At 34.6% G+C, this 21,512-nt stretch overlaps 1 protein-coding gene across 5 annotated transcripts in view; it reads right to left on the bottom strand.

Moving 5' to 3' along the window:
- The window catches only part of LOC134531542 (low-density lipoprotein receptor-related protein 11), a 200,976-nt gene that overhangs the window by 93,015 nt on the left and 86,449 nt on the right, over positions 1 to 21,512 (bottom strand). For 4 of the 5 annotated variants that reach the window (XR_010075026.1, XM_063367221.1, XM_063367223.1 and 1 more), the window contains exons 5-7: positions 20,370 to 20,453; positions 7,502 to 7,657; positions 6,176 to 6,236 (exon numbers count right to left, since the gene is read on the bottom strand). Coding sequence is in view for 4 of the 5 variants with exons in the window: in XM_063367221.1 (XP_063223291.1) it covers positions 6,176 to 6,236; positions 7,502 to 7,657; positions 20,370 to 20,453 (301 nt within the window). In the remaining variant the exon portion in view is untranslated. The remainder of the gene's footprint in view (positions 1 to 6,175; positions 6,237 to 7,501; positions 7,658 to 20,369; positions 20,454 to 21,512) is intronic. The other variant, XM_063367222.1, reaches the window with a different exon arrangement.

A 21,512-nucleotide genomic window follows, 5' to 3' on the forward strand; every position in this document is an offset into this window, starting at 1 on the left:
AATTTTCTTAAAAAAAAAAATGCAGATATAGTTTGTAATATAGGAAAGAAGATGTGACAAAATGAAAGAAATTTATGTAAAAATGTTATATTACTTGAAAGTAAATACTAAACCATAACAAATGCTGAGTACCACTTGTAATTAAAATAAAACCTTACAGTAGTAGACCTACCATTTTTATATAAGTTTGTACATTTTGTCATAGTGCCTCTTACTTGAACTACTATAGTCAATAAATACATGCACCATACCAACACGGAATATTCAGTGGCTAGTTATCACACCTAGGGGGACACAACTCAAAGAAAGGAGGTTTGGTTAGTACAGTTGTTCATACTGACACAGCCTTTAAGTGTCATGAGTGTGAGCAGAATTCACTTGTATATGTTTTAAGTGTCAAGAGATTACGTGCTTTCTGGGGCAACAACATGTGTCTCACATCACCATTCCATAGCACAAAAATCTTCAACCTTTCTCTGGAAATGTGGTACTTTTAGACAGTATTCAATTTTAATTCCTCAGCTGTAACTAAGCTTTTAATCAAAGACAAACCAGAAAGAGTTCAAAACAACTAACAAATAAGACTATATATATTGCATTCCACCATTTTGCATTTATGCAAAATGGTGGAATGCGATAAACTGTATGCAGCATCTATTTGCAATTGTGCAATTTCCATTCCCAGGTGACTAAGAAGACAACATTTTTGCTCTTATAATGTTGTACTTGCACAGTTCTTCGAGTCTACGCTATGTGTACAGCCCATCGAGGGCTGAACAACTTCAAATGAACCATACTTAATACCGAACAGATTAAAAATCATTTATCATTTAAAATTACTTTTTTGCGCTTTAATATCAGCAAAAGTTTCATTAATAAAATCAAAATTCAATGTCCGCGCAAGTCTTGATTCAATGCATAATGTTCCTAGATAAGTAAGTTTATGTTGACCCACTGTTGATCACAGGCAATTCTTTATTTGCCAAGCACACTGAAAGATCTTTTTGCTTGAACAGAAACAGGAAGTATGGAAAATATGCGCAGTGCGGCACACATTCGGAAATATTGAGTTCTGTTAATTTGTTGAGCAATTTTAGAGGCTGTAGAGTAGATTCAGAAATGTTTGTCTTGTGAATCACTTTAAGATACTTGACTTCTTCTGTTAAGTCTGAGCTCACATCACTGTTGTATCTTGGGACGAACTGATAGCTGGCCTTTACAATTTCACTCTCTGTCAGTATTACAATTACAAAGAAAAGCAAAGTTATTGTAAAGAATTATCAGTGGTAAAAATCTTGAATTCCATTTTTCTATCAGTTCATCAATTATTTTGTAAAACACTCTAATCTTAAAGCAATCTTCAGGACTTTTCATTTAACTCGTACTAGATGTAAATGGAGCTTCATCATGGAAGATCTTCATTGTTTTGTCCTTACAGTTGGGAATTCTGTTTCTATTCCATAGTTTTCTGCAACATTTTTAGCTTCTGATAATATTTTTGTCCCAGTTATCGCTTAGTTTACTCAAGTCGTTTACCGGACTTTCGATGTTTGCAATCTCAGAATCTAGACTCATTTCTACAGACTGCATCAGCTGACTTCTGTAGTTAACATGAATTAACATCTTAACCCAAATTGAGGACATAACCACAAAGCGAAATGATTGCAAGTATTCAAGTACAACCTGCAACTGTATCTTTAGTTTCAGTAGTAATATTCAAATTTAACACTTTGACGGCTTCTGTTACGTTACAAACAAGAGCTACTATATGTCTTACACTATCCACTCTAGCACTCCACCTTGTTTGTAATGTAGAATACAATGAAACACACACGCGATTCTTCAAAATTTCCCATCTCTTAGGGCTACATAAAAATTAATTGTCTAGTTACAGAACCCCAACAAATGTCTGTGCTTCCCTACAACATTGTCCTGCGTTGACCCCCACATAATTTAAGGCTGTGGCAGCCACAAAGTGAAAATTTTGCTAAAGGATTTATTTTCAAAAGAAAGGACTGAGCTATGTTGCTCCCATTGTCATACCCTTGTCCTCTGCAATTTTCGATAAGAATTTTGTGCACTTCAAGGGTTGCTTGGTTCAACTCTGCTATTTTTTCTCCTGTTTTTTTCACTGCAGTCATTGAACTCTAAAAACCTTTCTTGAAATTAATATTTGTTTAAAATCTCTTTGAAATTGACATATATTATTTCAAATGCTGTTTGCTCTGAGTGACTAGAAACAAGAGTGGCATCTACTATGATCGCAAAATATTTAGATTTGTTAGCCTCCTTGAGAATAGCCAATCTAACATGTTGAGCACAGCAAGAAATGAATTTGTTTTGAATTTTTCCAGATAAATAATGACATTGTAGCCTTTTGCCAGATTGGTGAGACTCTCGGACTACATCAACATGTTTTGCTAGTAAAGGGTTGTAATGACTCAACAGCTCAATAGGTCCTAAAAAATTTCCATTATTTGGATCCCCAGATATTTCGATAGTTCCTCTGAATGGCAGGCCACGTTCACGGAGAAATAAGGTTACATCAAGTAAACACTGTATATCCTGTTTCCAAAAACTTTATTCATTTGCTAATTGTTTCTCCAAGCTTTGAAATATGGTTTTTGAGTGACCAAAATGAATTTCTAAATTCTTACACTTTACGTAACATTCTTTGTGGCTATTGCTGATTTGGTTTTCAGGGATTTTATCATAAAACTATTTCCATTTCAAATCTCTGGAATAGCCTCATACAGACACAAATTGAGACAGAACTGATTCTGGTTGATTTAAAAATACTCTGCAAGGAAAACAAAACAACGCTTGCCAGCTATCACTCCAAACCAGCCAGTCTCTTGGTACAGTTTAGTTTTTTGGCAGTTTGCACTTAAGCTAAGGCAAAGGAAATGCACATAGAGTAGCATCGGGGGTAATGAGTTTGGAATACAACTGGGGTCCTCTTAAAACAGCTTTCTCTATTTCTTTAGTGGTCATTGTCACAGATGTAAGAAATACAATGTCAAACTTGCCCTTCAATCTGATTAAGACTATTATGAGAGTTACTCGATTTGATTATGTATTTTTGTTTCAATGGTAGAGATAACTTGTCTGGAAAGTCTATAACAGTAGTAGCTAACTCGGCACTTGACGTAGTTTGAACATCAGTACACAACAATGAGTTCAAATCTTGAGAACAATGGGGAATTTCAAAAGAATTATCTGCCTCCTTAATTTGTTTTTCATCTGTGATAGATGACAAAAACCCAATATTAAATTAAATTTGTCTGACCTTTGTTAGCATTTTCTTCTTTTTGATGCTTTTCTTTCCGCTTTAGAGCATCGGATTTATGTTGGTATTTCATAATTTTCCGAAAAAATTTAGCATATTGTATTTTACGTGGCTTGTATTTTTTAATAAAAATATAAATTTAAAAAGTGGAGGGTATTGATGAGCTTAACAATCTGCTCTCATATTTTTAGCTCTGAACAAAATTAGACTCATGTATATTTAATATGTTACATAACAAATATTTTTATGCTACCCTATTTATTATCTGCATATTCAGCGATACACACCACCGCTTCTTGCATGTGTTTTTGAATCTTCGTACTTAATACGTCATTTAATTCATATTAAAAGCAAACTGGAGAAAAGTCGATCAAAAATAAATACACACGCTCCCACACACACAAACATACACACAAACACACACACAAACACACAATACACAAGTATTCTTTGCCAGCTGTATGTGTGCATTGTGCCCACTGTAACACGCTAAAACTGAATGATAAGGGTAGACAAATCAAGGTGCGTAAATAAATCTGAATTACTGGCTGCAACCGAAGCTGTCCCGCTTTTTATCTTGAAATAAAACCTTCCTCACACAATATTCACCTGCCATGGCCGGCATATTTTTCATTGCATTATCAAGTTTTTAACATTCCGCCGCCAAGCGATAACCAAGCTTCCTCTTCATCTATGATGAAACAAAACATCTTATAGATATATATTTTGTCTCTTTTGTAGTCTACTTTATTCCAAGCTGATACGCTTGTAAAAAGTTACCACGAACATGACTGTGTGATATCTTAAACTTTCCAACTTGTAATTTTCGTCGTGCTATCGGGGTGGTGGGTCCACACCTCTGTTGCCCGGACCCCCTGGTGTCCGGGCCCCGGGGATCTTGTTCCCCCCCCCCCCCCCCTTGCACGGCGGCCCTGGTGGCAACGTACTGACCCCAAGTGTACACCACAGCTCCAGCTGATGTTTGGTGCTCACACCTGCACTATCGTCACACGCACCACGTGTATGACACTATATTGAGTCTACCACCTGCTGCACTGGAAGAAGATTCATCAAGTTAGCAGAGCTTGTACTCTGACCACTACCAAAACTGCCAGTATCTTCCTCATGAGCTTCAAAAACAACCCTTGGACTATACAATGACTGAAACAATTCTTAAAATTGGTTTCACAAAAAAAAAAAAAAAAAAAAAAAAAAAAGGCTAAATTTTAACAATCCAAATCTAAAAATCTACACAAATGAGAGAAATATAATCATTTATTCATAAATAGTGCAGTTGACAAATATGAATATATTATGTTGCCTCGTGTGTTCCAAAAATAAATTTATGTATACCTTATTGCCAAATCCAAAATACTACAACAGCACTTTACACCAATATTATTGAAAATAAATTTTAATTTGAAGCTTATTTAATGTCATGAAGGCAGGGCCAAAAGAGCGGATACAGCGCATGTGCAGCTGTGTGCTGTTGGCCGAGGGGCTGGCCCAGATCCAACTGTAGACACAAGAGGCAGCAACAGTCAACTGGCCACTGCACTTCTACACAGCAGTGCGAGCACCAACAAGAGCCGCTCCTCATGTGCGACCTGGACATAGCGCCTGTCCTCGCTCGCTGGAGCCACCGTCATCGACATGGAAGGTGCAACGAGCAAGTTACACAATTCATGAATGCTCCACATCAATCCTATTCATTTTTTGAAGGATTATTGCAATGGGGAAGATTGATTTAAATCATTATTTTGGACACACACCATTGATAGCTTGCACTGTATGTCATAGAGAAAACCAGAACAGACAAAGAAAGATGAATACACAAACCAAAATCTAAAATCAGACGATGACAAATGTTAAAAGTAAAGACAGCACAGAGAATTCTGTGGATGGAATTAGTCAGAACAACATCACAGCACATACAAACACAGTGAGCTGACAACAATGAGACAACTGCAACCAAAACAGTAAACTTTGGACAACACCACAACAGACAGAGGAATACATCAATGATACTAGACGCATAATCTGGACAACACATTGACAATACAGCAACATACATCTGAACACAACGATGTGCATCGCTGTATTGCCAATGTGTTGTCCAAATTATCTGTTTAGTATCATGATGGGTTCCTGTACTGTTACTGTGTTGCCCAAAGTTTTTTGTCTGTATTTACCATTTTTATTGCAACTGTCTTGTCAGCTCACTGTGTTCATTTGTGCTGTGATGTTGTTCTGACTAATTCCTTCCCTGGAGTTCTCTGTGCTGTCTTTACTTTTAACATCTGACATTGGGTAATGTTGGCATGTTTTCTGCTGTTTCTGTATTCATCTTTCTTTGTTTTTGCTTTGGTTTTTTTCCTATGACATACAATGCATATGTTCTAAATAGGTATTGAACCAATCCTCTTGATACCAAAAACGGTTGGGATACTATCATGTGCTACGTAACTACATACACCACTAATGAGCCTAGTGACGACAATACATCAAGCCCTATTTCATTAAAATTACACATTATATGGAAAATGTGTCTAAACATGTAGTCATTTCTTAAATTCTATTTAAAATATTTTCCTGGCTTTATGTTACATTATAAGTATATTATTATGAAAGGAAATAAAGTAGAAAAGTATTTGTATGGTAAATGTATTAAAACCAGATTGTGCCAGATGGAATGGTTCCAACGCACACCGTGTATGTAGTGACTGAGGAAGCACACAACCTACACTAGTGCCTACGACAGTCGAAGGTAGCACATGCTAAGCGCTGAGCGCTGAGCGCTGAGCGCTGGAGTGACTCACGGCTCACCCTTGGGCCGACACCTCCAAGTCACTATTCCTTACAAAGGCAGAGAGGCCGGGAGAGTACCTGTCGGTCTCAGACACCAACCCGCTGCTCTTGTGGTTGAAGATGTGACTGTTCCCTCCGTCTGCAACAACAACACACTCCACACACAGCAATACCCTTCATCTGAAATCATTACCATCAAGGCTTTTTAACAATTAAATATTTTTAGTTTTCAAAATTACAATTACAGTTAATAGAAATGGGTTTTTTGTAGAAATATCGCTTTCCAAGTTATTTTAATGTCAGAAGCAGTGAAAGCCCATCATTATATAAAACAAGTGTATTGCAAACTACTTAATACTAATGATACTAAGGCCTATTCAAAAAAATATTGAGCTGTATAACATTATTAATACTAATATATCATCTTAACACTTCAATTAAGAATAAAAAATAATTTAAACATAGATTTGAAAGAGTAACGTCATCTAAAAGAAATGTCATGCAAAATATTATCTAATTTTCTACATAATAGGCTCTAAAAAATGACACTTTCCATGCCTATTTAAAAAACCAAATTTTTTGACAATTTCTTTTACATACAAATTGACTTTTCATACACCAATTTAAGTTTTGAATCAAAACAATAAAAATCTTTGACCTATAAAATTTCCATCTTTCTTTGTTAATGTTGACTCTCTTTATCTTATTCTGAGAGAAATATGGTCACACAAACTTACAAACAGATCACACACAGACAGAGAAGTTTAACAAAATTATTCCGTATTGCTGGGTTCCAAACCCTTAAGAAATGTTACGGTACCATATTATATAGATACATATATAATTAATTTTAAGTTATAGGAAGGAATAGCTATAAAGCTAATAAGAGAACAAACAAGCTAATTCCTAACATGATAGGAGGTAGAACCATTTTAAAGAGTCATGAAGTCTGGGTGAAGCAAAATCCAACACAATTTTGAGACCACTTCAGTACTGTTGTACCATTATAATAACATAACATAATTTTACATGAAAATAACCAAAAGTTTACACACGAAAATAAATTGTTACCATCAAATTTTATCTGAACTTACACCCTATTTTTGTGCACAAGTGCCAACGTGATAAATACAAGTTCATAGTGTAAAACAAATTTCATAAATACACACTAGCTATATATCTGGGATACTATCCACAATGTAAAATTATGGTAGAAAAATTACATTACAATAGCAAAATATTTGATAGTTTTCTGAGAAACGCTGGACCCTGAGAACATGTGCCAGGCCAAGTTACCCACCACCAAATGAATTTATTACCTTTGCCAATAAGAATTGTGCACTTAAACTAACAACACTATGAGTGCAAGTAGCCTGAACTGGAGGGGGCGGGACCCACACGTACCATCGTACTGCTTGCGGTACTGCTGGTAGGCCGGCCACTGCACGTAGCCCTCCCCTTCGCGGCCGTACAGCAGGCTGCCCGGGGCGGGGGGTGCGGGGGGGAAGTGCTGCTCGGGGGCTGTGTTCCCACTGGGGCGGTGGCCCTCCGGAGACACCCCTGGTCAGCGGAGATAACTTACATTCAGACTACCTCCAACTAACAACAGTACAAAATAAACAAAACATTCAAACAAATAGAGAGTTAAACATTTCACTTATATACAGAAAATTGAAACTTGTGAAACAGCTACAATATATTTTTATTAAATGATACAGGAAACAATCAACTACATCAACACAGGGAGAGAAAATGCACGCACGCACTTAAACACCCACACAAACACACACAAAAAACACACATATCTGGATCCACCAAGTCTTGACTCCCAGGAGTTTGACCCTTAAGCCGTTGTGATACTGTTGCTGTCAGAACCAAATTTTTTAACTCGTTTAAATGTAAAACTTCGATCAAGTCTCACATAATAATGGCTGTTTCTTATTTAATGGCTGTACTCCATGTCATATTCATGAAAACCTTAAACACAGATTTAGTGCAGTGAAAACAATAATGACAACCAAGCCATTTAACAGAAATAACTCAACTTTCATTGCATTGTGTGCCACCCTGGAGCGTTAAGGAGTCGTCATATCGCCATGTTATGGATATTACTTCAATTCACGTGAAGTGTACGGTGTCCAGCAGTGAACTCTTACAGGCTGTACAAGTCAACATTTTCGCAGCTAACACACGAGATTTAATAATGGCTGATTCCAGCCACCCATGTATTGAGTTACTTGCTTTTTCTATTGCACATGTATTAGTCATTATATACAATCAAAATTAAATACATTTTTGATAATACTTTTCTGGCAAACAACATGATAAGATGAACTATGATGTTTAGGTAGTATAAGGTTGTTTATCCAGCTTGTTTTAAGCTGTTGCAAATAAGACATAGGTACTGCTTTCCATAGAAACTGTCATTTACAAAATTGGGATGCATGTACTTGTTGTACTGCAAACAATTTAGAAAAGTTACAAAGTTGTGATCAGTAGTTTTAATATTGTTTGTGCAAATTTTTTTTTTTTTTTTTTTTTTTTTACCCATTTAATCATGTTGTACATGTTTTCATTGATGCTAATAGGCAAGGTGGATCATATATTTTGAAAGAAGCTTCGTTTAAAATATTTTTCATTGTTTGATTATTATAAAACTTTTTTGTAACATATTACTTTAGAATAATAATATTTATAAAGTTAAACTTTAAAATGTTTTGTTAAATGTTCGAAACCCAACAATAGCACTTTCATGTAAACCTAATTCAGGATGGATAAAAAAGTGGCCAAATGTCTAATTGTTTCATTACATCCGTAAGGCCACGTTCTTTTTTATCTCCAATTTTACTTGGTTTGTCGTCAATGATTCACAAAAAATGTGCCTCTAAAGGATTGAGATCTACTCATTATCTAATTTAGGTTTGTGCTCCTCGTATAAAGAAACTTTGCGCTTTGAAGCATCGATTATCAATGACCCTGCTAATCATACGTTTTCTCCAGATTCATACATTCAATTTATTTATGACAATGCGGATCATAATACATGCACGATTGACGGCAAGAATACTTTTTATGCAATGGGTGGAATAATGGTAGTTACTCTGGCGTCTAGTATTACTTCAAAGAAAACCATCTCTAAATTAAAACAAATTCCATCTTCTGAAGAGATAGGCGAAATTGGATTTATGAAATTGAAACGTTTTGAAAACAAAAATTCCGATGGATTGAAAACAGTTCAGGTAGAAGATATTTTAGATGTTACGGACATCTATGAAATTTCTTCGGCAGATTTTACATGGTCTTATTCAAAATTTGCAAACAACAAATCCGATGGTTGGAATGGGTTCATGGAGAAGTTACATACTAATTGGCCTTATCATACTTCAAAAATTATTCCTGTGCCATTTATAAAAAATCCACCAAGTGATTATGATACCATTTTTACATCGTTGGTAGAAGGGGCTAAACAATTCCAAAAACAAGAGCAAAAGATTGTTTTCGTAACGTTTGACCAACTGCTATACCATAAAGTTCGTGAAATCTTAGCCAGTATTGATTTAGATAATGATACCTACAATTTGTCATCAATCCAAATAAGACTTGGGGCTTTCATTTATTGATGTCGTTCCTCAGAGCGATTGGATTCATCATGGATGGTAGTGGACTTAAGGAGGCTTTTTGTGAAATATATGCAGAAAATTCTTCCGATAAAGCTCTTTCTGGTCACGCATATGCGCGAGCTATCAGAGGACATTTTCTAGTACAGCTCGCCTTGTCTGAATTGATTTTTTCATCGATGGAGTTGTCGGACATAGAAAAGGGGTTAATGGATACATTTTTGCTGGATTTAGAAACGGAATATTTTGAAGACAATTTCCATCACGAAGATTTTAAGATCATAAAAGAAAAATTTATCGAACATTTAAAATTAATACAAAAAAGAGGTCCTACCGCAAAACTTTGGATGCAGTACTGGCAAATGATCTCATTGGTTAAAGATTTTATACGGGCTGAACGTGCATGTAATTGGGAATTACATTTAAAATGCGTGGAAATAATGCTTCCCTATTTTCATGTAAGTGGGCACTTTTTATACGCAAAATCTGCTCAACTTTATCTCCAAGATATGCGTAAGCTTAAAGACACAATAAACGATGATTATGAATTTACACGATTCACCGAAGGATTCTTTACGATTAGACGTACTCACAAGTTTTGGTCAGGAGTTTGGACGGATATGACGATCGAGCAAGTTTTGATGAGATCTATGAAAACTTAGGGTGGACATACACATGGTCGTGGTTTGTCTGAAAGTGTTTTAGCAAAATTCGTATTAACAATGATCATACTTGTCGAAGTTTGCAATGAAATGGAAGATTTTTGTAATGTTTCTTTTGCAACTACAGAGCAACACATTGATTCCAGGGAATATCGAATAAAAAGAGATGTAGCTGATTTACAAATATTACAAAAAATTTTTAACAGGTATGATCCTTTTCCAGAGACTGATAACATTATGTCAATATTTTCTGGAATTATTGGCAGTAGTTTTGTAAATTGCTACGAAGCGTATGAAGAAGGGAAAAAATCTTTGCAAACTATTGTTGGAATGAATTTTGGCAGTGTCAAATTTAAAAGAAAAAACAAAGTCTTGTCTCTAAAAACGGTTCAATCTTCCGTTAAAGTAAATGGAGATATTATAGCCATTGATCCATTATTGTTATTTCAAAGAATTTCGTTAACAATCGACAGTAACAAAGATATGGAAACTTATTTACAATACGAGCTTGCACCTTATCCATTGCCCCTTTTTACAGAAAATGACCTCAGGAAAAATGTTAAATCTCAACTTTATGAATTATTTGTGAGTGCGAATGGACCAACGCAATCTGACGGCATTGTGCATGTTGTCGACGGTGGATTTTTACTGCACAAAGTAATTTGGCAGAAAAATGAAATGGTGAACGAGATTATAAATAAATATTTTCACTATGTAGAAAAACATTACGCAGCAAGCAGCTATATCGTTTTTGATGGGTACCCCGAAATTAAAAAAATCAGTTACTGTGACAACAGTACCAGCAGCTAATTCAACTAAAAAAGGAGAACGTAGTCGTAGAAAAACCTCAGACAATATTCCAGAGTTCAATTATCAAAACCATACAAAAATACCATTTCTGCAAGAAAAATTTTTACCTAACGAGAAAAAGGACAAAATAATAAAAACGTTAATGAAAAGATTACAGTCACAAGGATTTTCCTGTAAACAAGCAGAAGAATATGCTGATGCTGACATAATTAAGACCTCGATAGAAATTGCCAGAGATACTAATAAAACTGTCATTGTTGAAGGGTCAAGATATTGATCTTTTGGTCCTTTTGATTCAATTAAATTCAAATAATCATAACATTTATTTTCTGAAGCCAGGTTCTGGAAATGTTAAAGATCTATTTTTCACGTCTAATAGTTTCAAATATGAATCCTTCAAAAATATTGTTGCATGTCTGCATTGTTTTTCTGGTTGCAATACATCTGGATTTGCCGGAAAAGGAAAGAAGAGTATTGTAAATTCATTATTACACGATAAAAATTTGTCAAATTTGGCCAATATTTTTTATAAAAAAGATGCAAACAAAAAAGATATCGAAAACAATGGATTACAATTAATCAAATCTGTTTATAAATGTAAAAATGATAATATAACACTGAATCAATTAAGATTTCAAAAATATCAATTGGCAAAAATTAAATCATCTTTCATATTGGCAAATCTCCCACTCACAGAAGGTGCAAGAGAACAACATTGTTACAGGGCATATTATCAACTTCAAACTTGGCTGGGTAATGAACTGACAGCAACAGATTGGGGCTGGAAGCAACATCAACGTGGGATTATGCACAAGGAGTTAATTCCGGAAATATTGCTCAAAACTATTTGCTGCAGCTGTGAAACTGGATGTAATAGTTTAAAATGTGGCTGCCAAAAACATGGTTTAAAATGCACAAATTTATGCTCAAATTGTCATGGTCTGAAAAATGCACCAATGTGGAAGAAAAAACCTACGAGGAAGTTAGTGATTCAGATGAAATTGTGGATGAAGAACCAATTCAGACTAAAAATAATATTGGATACGAAAGACGGTGATGGTCTTGAAGATTTCGAAGATCTACTAGAATCGGGGAGGTTTGTTGAATCTAACGATGAAGAAATTCCATCAAAGAGACAAAAAGTAATGAACAAGTGATTAGAATTCAAGATAAGATTTATAAATAGCAAGATTAATGTATTTGAAAGTATTATAATGAATAACATAATCAGCATAAAATATCTAAATTCAATAGTATAATTTACATTTCTATTAATATATTATGAGATTTTCTATGACATAAATGTAATTAGAATTTAATAAATCAACTTTTTTACTGAAAAAAATTGCAGCAATCACATTTTTAAATTGAAATTCCCTTTAAATCCTATCTTTAATATTTAGAACAACTATTTTCGCATGTTTCATGCAATCTTTATGATTTATGGATTTGCAATTTCTTTTTTTTATCAATGTAACATGTAATCATACATTTTTCAAGTAATTTAAGTATGAAAAAATAAATATTTCAAATCCAAAAATTACATTGTATTTGAGACATAAAAAGGTAAGTTTTCAACAAATTTCGTGAAATTTTTTTTCCGTATAAGATAAAAATAAAAAACAAAAAACTTGATTATTTGAATTTTTCACATAAATTTTGAGGTTATGTGAAAAAAGTGTAATCACAAAAGTTGTCTTATCTTTTTACTACCTACAACTTTGTTATTTAATTTTTTTCCATAGGACTTGTATGTAGTTTTGCCGGAAATCGAGATAAACAGTTTTTTACCCTTAAAAAACCCCCCACTTCCCGACCTCAGATCGCCCGTAAATTATTTTTCCTTTCATTTTTGTTATATTCTCTTCCTTTTTCAACAGGTTTCATCCTACTGTTATTTTTTTTTGTTTCAGAAATTATGGACCCTGGTCCACAGAGCTGACGTGTGGCCGCGTGTCTCCAGCCCCGTGGTAGAGCACGGGCCACGCAACTCCCTGATCGGCAGTCTCAGCCGGGTCCACGTGCTGTGTCCTCACATCTAATTAAATATTAGAAAGAAAAAGTTGTTATATAATCTTATAATGCATATAATGTCTCACCTGTGTATTCTAACAGCTACGGCAGTATGAAAATACTTGAAAAAATAGGGTTGTGTAGCATTCTTTCTGAAATTTTGTGATATTTTGTGCCTATTCCATAAAAACTTGTGAACTATAGTATTAATGAAGTGACTTGTAACTTATCTATTATGTTGAACTAAAATACAAGTTATATTTTGGAAAGTATACAAGTAATTATTATTTAATGATTAGTATTTGTAAAATATGCTACATAAAATCTTTGATTATTACAAATGATCTTTTTTGGCTAGATTTTGTGATATGCAACCCTGTTTTAGACTGTTATGTATACATAAGTTAAATACAAATGATAAAGTGATATGGTAAAGTTAAATCAACATCCACCCCCTAAACATACTTTTTAAGACTGACCATGGTCATATATGGCCACATATCAACAACTTTAACATCTTGTTCAACTTAAAAGTGTAAGAGTCTTTCAAACTTGAAAATGTGGAATCAATGATTAAGAAAATGGTTCATGTATCCCATGGAAACTCTACAAAAGGATTCAACATTAATTTTATTTCCTTAGTTCATTTTTTTTACTGAAGATGCCATCCAATCTGAACAAACAACCTTCATTTTTACAAGAACACAAAGTTTTGTTTCCACGGCTAATCTTTGCCCCCCACATTTACAATGAACGCAAACTTATTTGATCTCATGTCAAAATTCAATCAATAGACTAGTAGCTTCGTTTGTTAAATTCAGTAAAATATCTTTAATCTGGTATTCTTTCAGGCTATCTACACATACCTGGCAACCAAATTCCAAAACATTTTTTTGGACATTTTTATAAAAATTTTAAAATTTTTTTTATATCACACTATCTTTTTTTTATATACTAAGCAAAATTAAACATAATATGAAACAGATCTACTAGTATTAGCAGAAATGTATCACCTTTTCTGAGAATATTTCCACATGATTTATGCGGACAGTCGTCAACTGTTTATATTTTATGTGTGACTAAACTAAAGTGATATGTCAAAAAAAAATATAGCTAAACGCTACTGAAAATTAAAGTTTAATGACTTCCAACATGGTAACTGTTTATTTAAAGACTTTTTTTGTGCAACATCTGTGACCAGGGGCCTATTCCACCAATAAACTTTGCAACTTTTCACTTTGCACTTTTCTTTCTTACTTCTGTTCCACGAAAATTAGAATTCGCAAAGCAAAAATTGAAAAGTGCAAAGCGAAAAGTGCAAAGACTTTGAACTTTTGAACGTGTTTCTGTTCCACAATAATCTCTCTCTGCATAATTCATCTATAAATATTTGCAAAGTTTTCAGAGGTTATGCAAATATTATTTTGCTTTTGCAGTTTAACTTTTTATTGTGTGATCTTATTTAAATAATTTGTTTGAGGTGGTTAAAAGTGTTGTTTGTTATAAATTTAGTATCTAAGTAATTATTTTATTTTATTTAATGTGGTTGAGAGAAATGAAAACATAGTAACATAAACACATAACCTACAAAAGTAAAAGAAGGTAAACGATGAGGCGCATTTTATTGCATTCAAGTGATAAATCTGATGAAGATGACAGAGTTCCAGTAAGGAAAGTGTACAGATGAAGAATAAATTTCGGGACTGACAATGATATTCATTTTAAAGAATGTTTTAGGTTAAGTGCACAACAAGTTGATGTTCTTTTGAGTGCTATTGGGCCACACCTCCAGAACATTACAAATAGGAGTAAATGTTATCTCCCAAGCAGCAGATACTATTATGCCTACATTGGTTGGGCAATGGAGGACAAATGCACGGTGTGGCTTCAATGCATGGAGTAGCCAAATCTACTGTGTGCCGAACTGTAGCAAAAGTTGTGGATGTAATAATCAATATCCTGTTTAATAATACTGTATGCTGGCCAGAATCCACAGTGAACATTCCAAAAGATTTCTTAGTTAAAGGTAGATTTCCATCTGTATGCGGCGTAGTTGATGGAACATTGACAAACATTGATAGTCCACCAATACATGAAGAAGTTTATGTTGACCGACATGGCAAACACTCTTTAAATGTAATGGTTATCAGTGGCCCTAATTACAAATTGTACAGTGTGAATGCTAACTGGCCTGGAAGTGTCCATGACTCCAGAGTACTATGAAATTCTGCTATATGCCACCATTTTGAGAATGGGTGGAGACCATTTCCAGGTGCAGTTTTGCTAGGCGATAGCAGTTATGGTTTGAAGGAGTGGCTAATTCCACCAATAAACCTAAATCCAGATCTTCCCACAGAGCAGCGCTTTAATAGGCACCATAAAAAAACTAGGCGGATTGTTGAGAATTCTATAGGTATATGGAAGGAGTGTTTCCCATGCCTGAACCATTTAAGACTAGTGCCAGACCGAGCAGCTAAAGTTGTTCTAGCTACAGCAACCCTTCACAACATTGCTTGTGAAGGATATCCGCAGAATGAACACAATCTGAGCAGTGATGATGAAGATGTGGATTTGAACAACATTGATGGGGATGCTGAAGTCATATCAATTGGTGCCCAACAGCGTCTAAACTCTCTACTGAATCACTTCCAAAAGTGAAATTGTGTTCAAGATTGTTGTTAAATGCTTCATAAAGACTTTATTTATATTTGTTACAATACAAGGTTCCGATTTAAAAAAACGATTGAAGTTAATTTCACATATTACATTAAACATCCTGTGTTACCTCAGAGGGAGGCAAACCCAGTTCTCTCTCCAATTTTAGGCACTTTAATTTTCTATAATATAACTCTACTTTGAGTAGTGCCAGTGGCGTAACTATAGGGTGGCAGGGCTGGCAAACTGCCACGGGCCCCGGCCCAAAAGACCGCAAGCGCAGAAATAAATTTTTAACATTGCACCTGAGTTATATTATATTTTATTTTACTTAAAAAAATATATCATTTTTTAAAGCTTAAAATCCATTAAAGACCATAATACAAATTCAAATTAATCATTAAGAATTTCAACACATCCTAAACAAAAATGTGTTGATCAATTTTAGAATGCATCCATTGGTTTCTACATTTTTTGTTGCGGTACGTTGGCAGCGCGGGTGAGCATTGACATTCTTTGTATGACTGTCTTGACAATTGATCATTTGTATCTTTGATTTTTCGGATTTGTTGTTTTATTAAACCTGCAAATGGTGGAAAAGTAAAGTTAATTGTGAAAGTTAGTTAATAAAATGTCTAGTTCTAGAAAATATTTAAGTGGGAGTGAAAAACGAAAGAGAAAGAGGGAGACTGAAGAAAAAATAAAAAGTTACCTAAAATTAGTCAGTACTTAAAGAATGATGACGTTATTATTAAAAATGCCAGTGAACAGTGCCCCAAAAGTGAAGAATTGGACCTTACTAAAAGTATACCAGAATTACCAGATGCAGCACCCGACACCAGTTTCTATCCAGATCTAGAACAACCACAACAAGGTACTAGCAAAAATCAAAGTGAATCATATTTTAGTGTGAACAATATTGTATCTTCGCCATATTTTACTGACAAGGGTCATTTTAAAGAACCGATCAAGTGAAAAGATTCGTGATTGAAAACGGGCATAGTAAACCTAAGGGCCCTTTCTTAAAAGATTGTGACAATAGATCTTTAATAGAAAAACATTACTATGTATATTGTTTCCAAGTCTGGCGTGAAACTTGAACGTACATGGCTATCCTATTCTATAATACTTCAGAAGGCGTATTGTGAACCGTGTTGGTTATTCGCAAATTGTGCATCTAAAAAAATACAAAATGTTTGGATGGAGGGCTATGATGACTGGAAACATATTGTAGACGCCATAGAAAGACACGAGACATCGAAAATTCATCTGGATTCTTGTCTTACGTATCAACAGTGGCGGCTACACGGAACACTTGATGAAGAGCAAGAGTCGATGATCAAAAAAGAAAAATCATTTTGGCGCCAAGTACTTTCTAGACTCCTTCATGTTACTCTGACACTTTCAATGTGTAATTTAGCATTTCGTGGCCATAGAGAAAATGCAGATAGCAATGATCCAAGCTCCTGAGGAAACTTTTTGAGTATTGTTGAGTTATTAGGAAAATACGACCCGAATTTAGAAGAATTGTTAAATAAACCAAAGGGCCAAATAAAATACTTAAGTCCAAAAATACAAAATGAGCTAATTTCAGTCCTGGTTCTAAAAGTAGAAAATGCACTCATAAACGAAATAAACGCTGCACCATTCTACTCTATCATATTCGATACAACTCAGGATATTTCAAAAATTGATCAAATGTGTGAACTTTACCATTATTGTATGATCGAGAAAGATGATAATGGAATCCCAAAGGCACTTGTCATTAAGGAGACATTTTTAGGATTCCATGAAGTTAAGGATTAAACTGCCTTAGCAATGTCCAAGCAAATTATTAAATCCATAAATGACAAAAATATTCCTCTAAATAAGTGTCGAGGACAAGGATATGATGGTGCTAATACAATGAAAGGGACTTATGGTGGAGTTCAAAAACTGATAAAAGATGTCGAGCCAAATGCCGTATACGTTCACTGTGCTGCTCATAACTTAAATCTAGTACTCAATGATCCAGTAAGAGAGGTTATTGATATGCAGAATTTTTTTGATACAGTTCAACAAATTTATAATTTTTTTGGGCATAGTATCAAAAGATGGAATATTTTATCAAGTTTAATATCTAATGAAGACAGGGAGTCTTCAACTTCAATAACATTAAAAATATTAAACCCTACTAGATGGGCTGAACGTTATGATGCTGTTTTCGCTTTAAAAGTTTGGTTTGTTGAAGTCCAAAAAGCACTAAGAAAACAATTCTATTAAATTGCAAATCAGATGAAATAAATGAAGCTGTTTCACTCAAAGAGAAGATCGAAAACTACAATTTTATTATGTTATTGGTTTTCCATTGCAAAATACTACAAACTACCAATGCAGCTTCTAAAGCACTTCAGTCTAAAGCAACTGATCTTTCAAATGCCTTAAAACGTTTGAAAATTTGTCTAGAAGAATTGGAAAGATATCGACATGAATTTGTAAATTTGAAAATGGAAGCAAATAGTGTAGCAGAAAAATGGTCAATCACCCCTGAATTTTCTAAAACTCGTCAGAGGAAGGTAAAACGCCATTTCGACGAACTTTGCGAAGATGAGCGTCTCCAAGATCTGGAAAGTTTGTTCAGAGTGAACATATTTTATCGAGTATTAGACATCATTATTGAACAACTGAAATCGCGGTTTCTTCTGATGAATGAAATTGTTTCCAATTTCAGTGTTTTGCAGCCTTCGACTTTGCAAATTTTAAATTACCCTGATTTATTAGAAAAAGCTCTAGAATTTGTTGATATATATAAAAAAGACATATCTGAATCATTTGCCAGGGAAATTCTCAGTTTTCAGTCCACTTTCAGAGACGAAATAGAAAAGTCTTCGTGTATTAGAGACCTTGCTGATTTATTAATAATTAAGAATAATTTTTATGTCCTGCAGCTTTCCTGAAGTATTCACTGCTTTAATGTTATTTCTTACAATTCCTGTGACTACAGCTAGTTCTGAAAGATCATTTTCAAAACTAAAATTAATAAAAACCTATTTAAGAAACTCTATGAGACAAGATAGGTTATATAACTTGGCTATTCTGTCTATTGAAAATTCTGTGGCCCGATCGTTAAACTTTGATGATGTCATAGATACTTTTGAGGAACAGAAAGCTAGGAGAAAAGATTTTTCTTAATAAATGTTATTGAAATTAAATTGTTATTTCAATGTAAATGTATAAACCCATGCTCTTGAAAATAAAATTAAGTATTAGTGTTGGGTAACTACTTTAGTGGTTTATTAAAATTAAACTAAGAACAACATGACAAATTTATTTAATAGGGCCCCATCAAAAGAGTTTGCCACGGGCCCCAAATTATATAGTTACGCCTCTGAGTAGTGCGGTTTTAAGTTCCCCCCGTTCATGGTCACCACCTAATGCTGAAGTTGTATGCTTCCTTTTCTTAGTGTTCGTAGTAACTTTTACAGAATCTTGACTCACTGCTTCATTTGAATTTTGCAATGATGAAGAAGGTTCAATGTGTATACTTGCTACTATCTCTTGTGTCACATATTCTTGGCTTTGTGGAAGGCCTAATCCATCTAAAACTGCTGAAGTACTGTCTAGAATGTCATACACTGCTCTATCTACTTCATCTGGAAGTTTTCCTTGCCTCCAGCAGAGCATGTTTTTTTTTTTGCATTATCTCTTTTCGTCTGAAAGATAAAATTTAACATCATTAAAATACGGGACACAGTATTTATTTTTCCAAGCACTGCTGACATAAAAATGGTAATTTAGATAAATATCTTACCAGTGCTCGACACTTCCATAACCCCCACAACTGAACTCTCGCAAATGTCCATTTCTTATCAGCCACCGCAAGCTGAAGCGATTATGCATTTAAAAGAACGTCAGTCCATTCCTTCTCCTTTTGTTTCTGTGTTACTGTACTCGAGAAACTTGCAAATAATATATCTTTTTTTTCTTTTATAAGTTCTAATACTGCTAATTTTTTATGCACAACTTCTATTTTCTTACTCATCATGCACTCTATAACCCACAAACTAGGCAACAGTAATGTAGACAATGAATAAAATAATGCAAAGACTTGCAGACTGGCTGTAGGAATGCAAAGAGGTTAACAATTTTGGTGGAACACATATACTTTGCACTTTTCATTTATATGCAAAGTGCAACGTGCAAATTGAAAAGTTGCAAAGTTTATTGGTGGAATAGGCCCCAGGTCTTCGGTTTTTAATTTCGAAATTCTGTGATATGGCACCAACTGAGCAGCTCACTCACGTTCAGCTCTTTTCAGAGGGTTACGGTTGTCGCTTTGGCCGCAATTTTGCATTACTGTGCTGCCAGCGTTTATAGTTTATCGTTAGAGTTTATTTCCATTTCAGTTTTTTGTTTTCCTGTTTCCTAGTGAGTCACACCTAACATTTCACATTTTGCCACGAATCATACCGATGATGGACAACCTGGCATACATGACAAGCTACCAAGCTAACTGTGATGACGGCTGACGGTCACCTGACACTGGCTCCCGCTGCCAGGCGTACGGCGCACCGGGCTGCCGCGGCACAGTCACCGGCGCGGCTGGTGTCGTCACCACCGCTGCAGCACACACAGGGCAGGCATCCACTATCCATCCTTCTAATACAGATACACTTTTCACTAAATTACCTAACAAAAATGGTTAATGATTTCAGATATACTTAAGCTAGACCAAATTTGATTACACAATTTGAAAGAGTGTTAGATTTCCCATCAGACAATCTTAAAAGGCTGACCAATGTTAGTTCAAGCAGTTGAAGATTTCAAATATTGAATGTGTGAAAAATTTTGTACCCTGACTGTATTAAAAAAAAACTACAACTTGAAAAATTTCACAAAATATTTTTCATCAAATGAACTTTACATTGGTACATCCAGTATTAAAATAACGTTGAAGTAGGGTTAGAAAATGATAAGTAACTGAATGTTAGTAAATGAAGTTATTCAAGAAAATTTTAGGAAGAGCTTTAGTAGTCCAAATTAAACAAGGACTTCTTTAATTTAATAAAAATCAAATAAAAAAGGTCCATATTAAACAATAAAATGATAATTCTCAATTTAATTTTTTTTCTCCATTTTTAGAGGAGCTGCATTTTAAAAAGAAGGGAAGCACTTTGAGCAATTCCTCTTAAAACAGGAGTGTGAGTGTGAGTGTGTGTGTGTGTGTGTGTGTGTGTGTACACACACTAGCGTACCCAACAGACGTTGTTCTGTTCAAACGTTTTAAATTCGAAAATTTACAGGAAATTTCCCTGAATCTAATCACATCTCCATCTGCCGGGTCGAACTGAAAATAAATTAAATTTTTTTGAATATTAGATAACGCAATCACAGCGCTTCCTACCGGATTGTACCGGTACAGTGCGGTACAGAGCTGCTGGCGCAGTGATCTGGCCGTATGCAGCCCGCCGAGGCCCTTGCCAGACTTTTTTTTTTTTTCAGTTATTTATTTTTTTTGAAAGATTTGGAAAAAACAAACAGTAACTTTGCAGTGGTCATGTGTTTATTTTTGTTTTCCAGACCTGCTGATATTTACGGTAAATTTACAACTTTTTAAATTTGAAGTTAACAATTAAAAAGTGCATTAACGGCCAGTTTCCGGTCGGCTGGTATTCTTTT

Source organism: Bacillus rossius, chromosome 5 (assembly GCF_032445375.1).
Source record: "Bacillus rossius redtenbacheri isolate Brsri chromosome 5, Brsri_v3, whole genome shotgun sequence".
Taxonomy (NCBI): Eukaryota; Metazoa; Arthropoda; class Insecta; order Phasmatodea; family Bacillidae; genus Bacillus; species Bacillus rossius.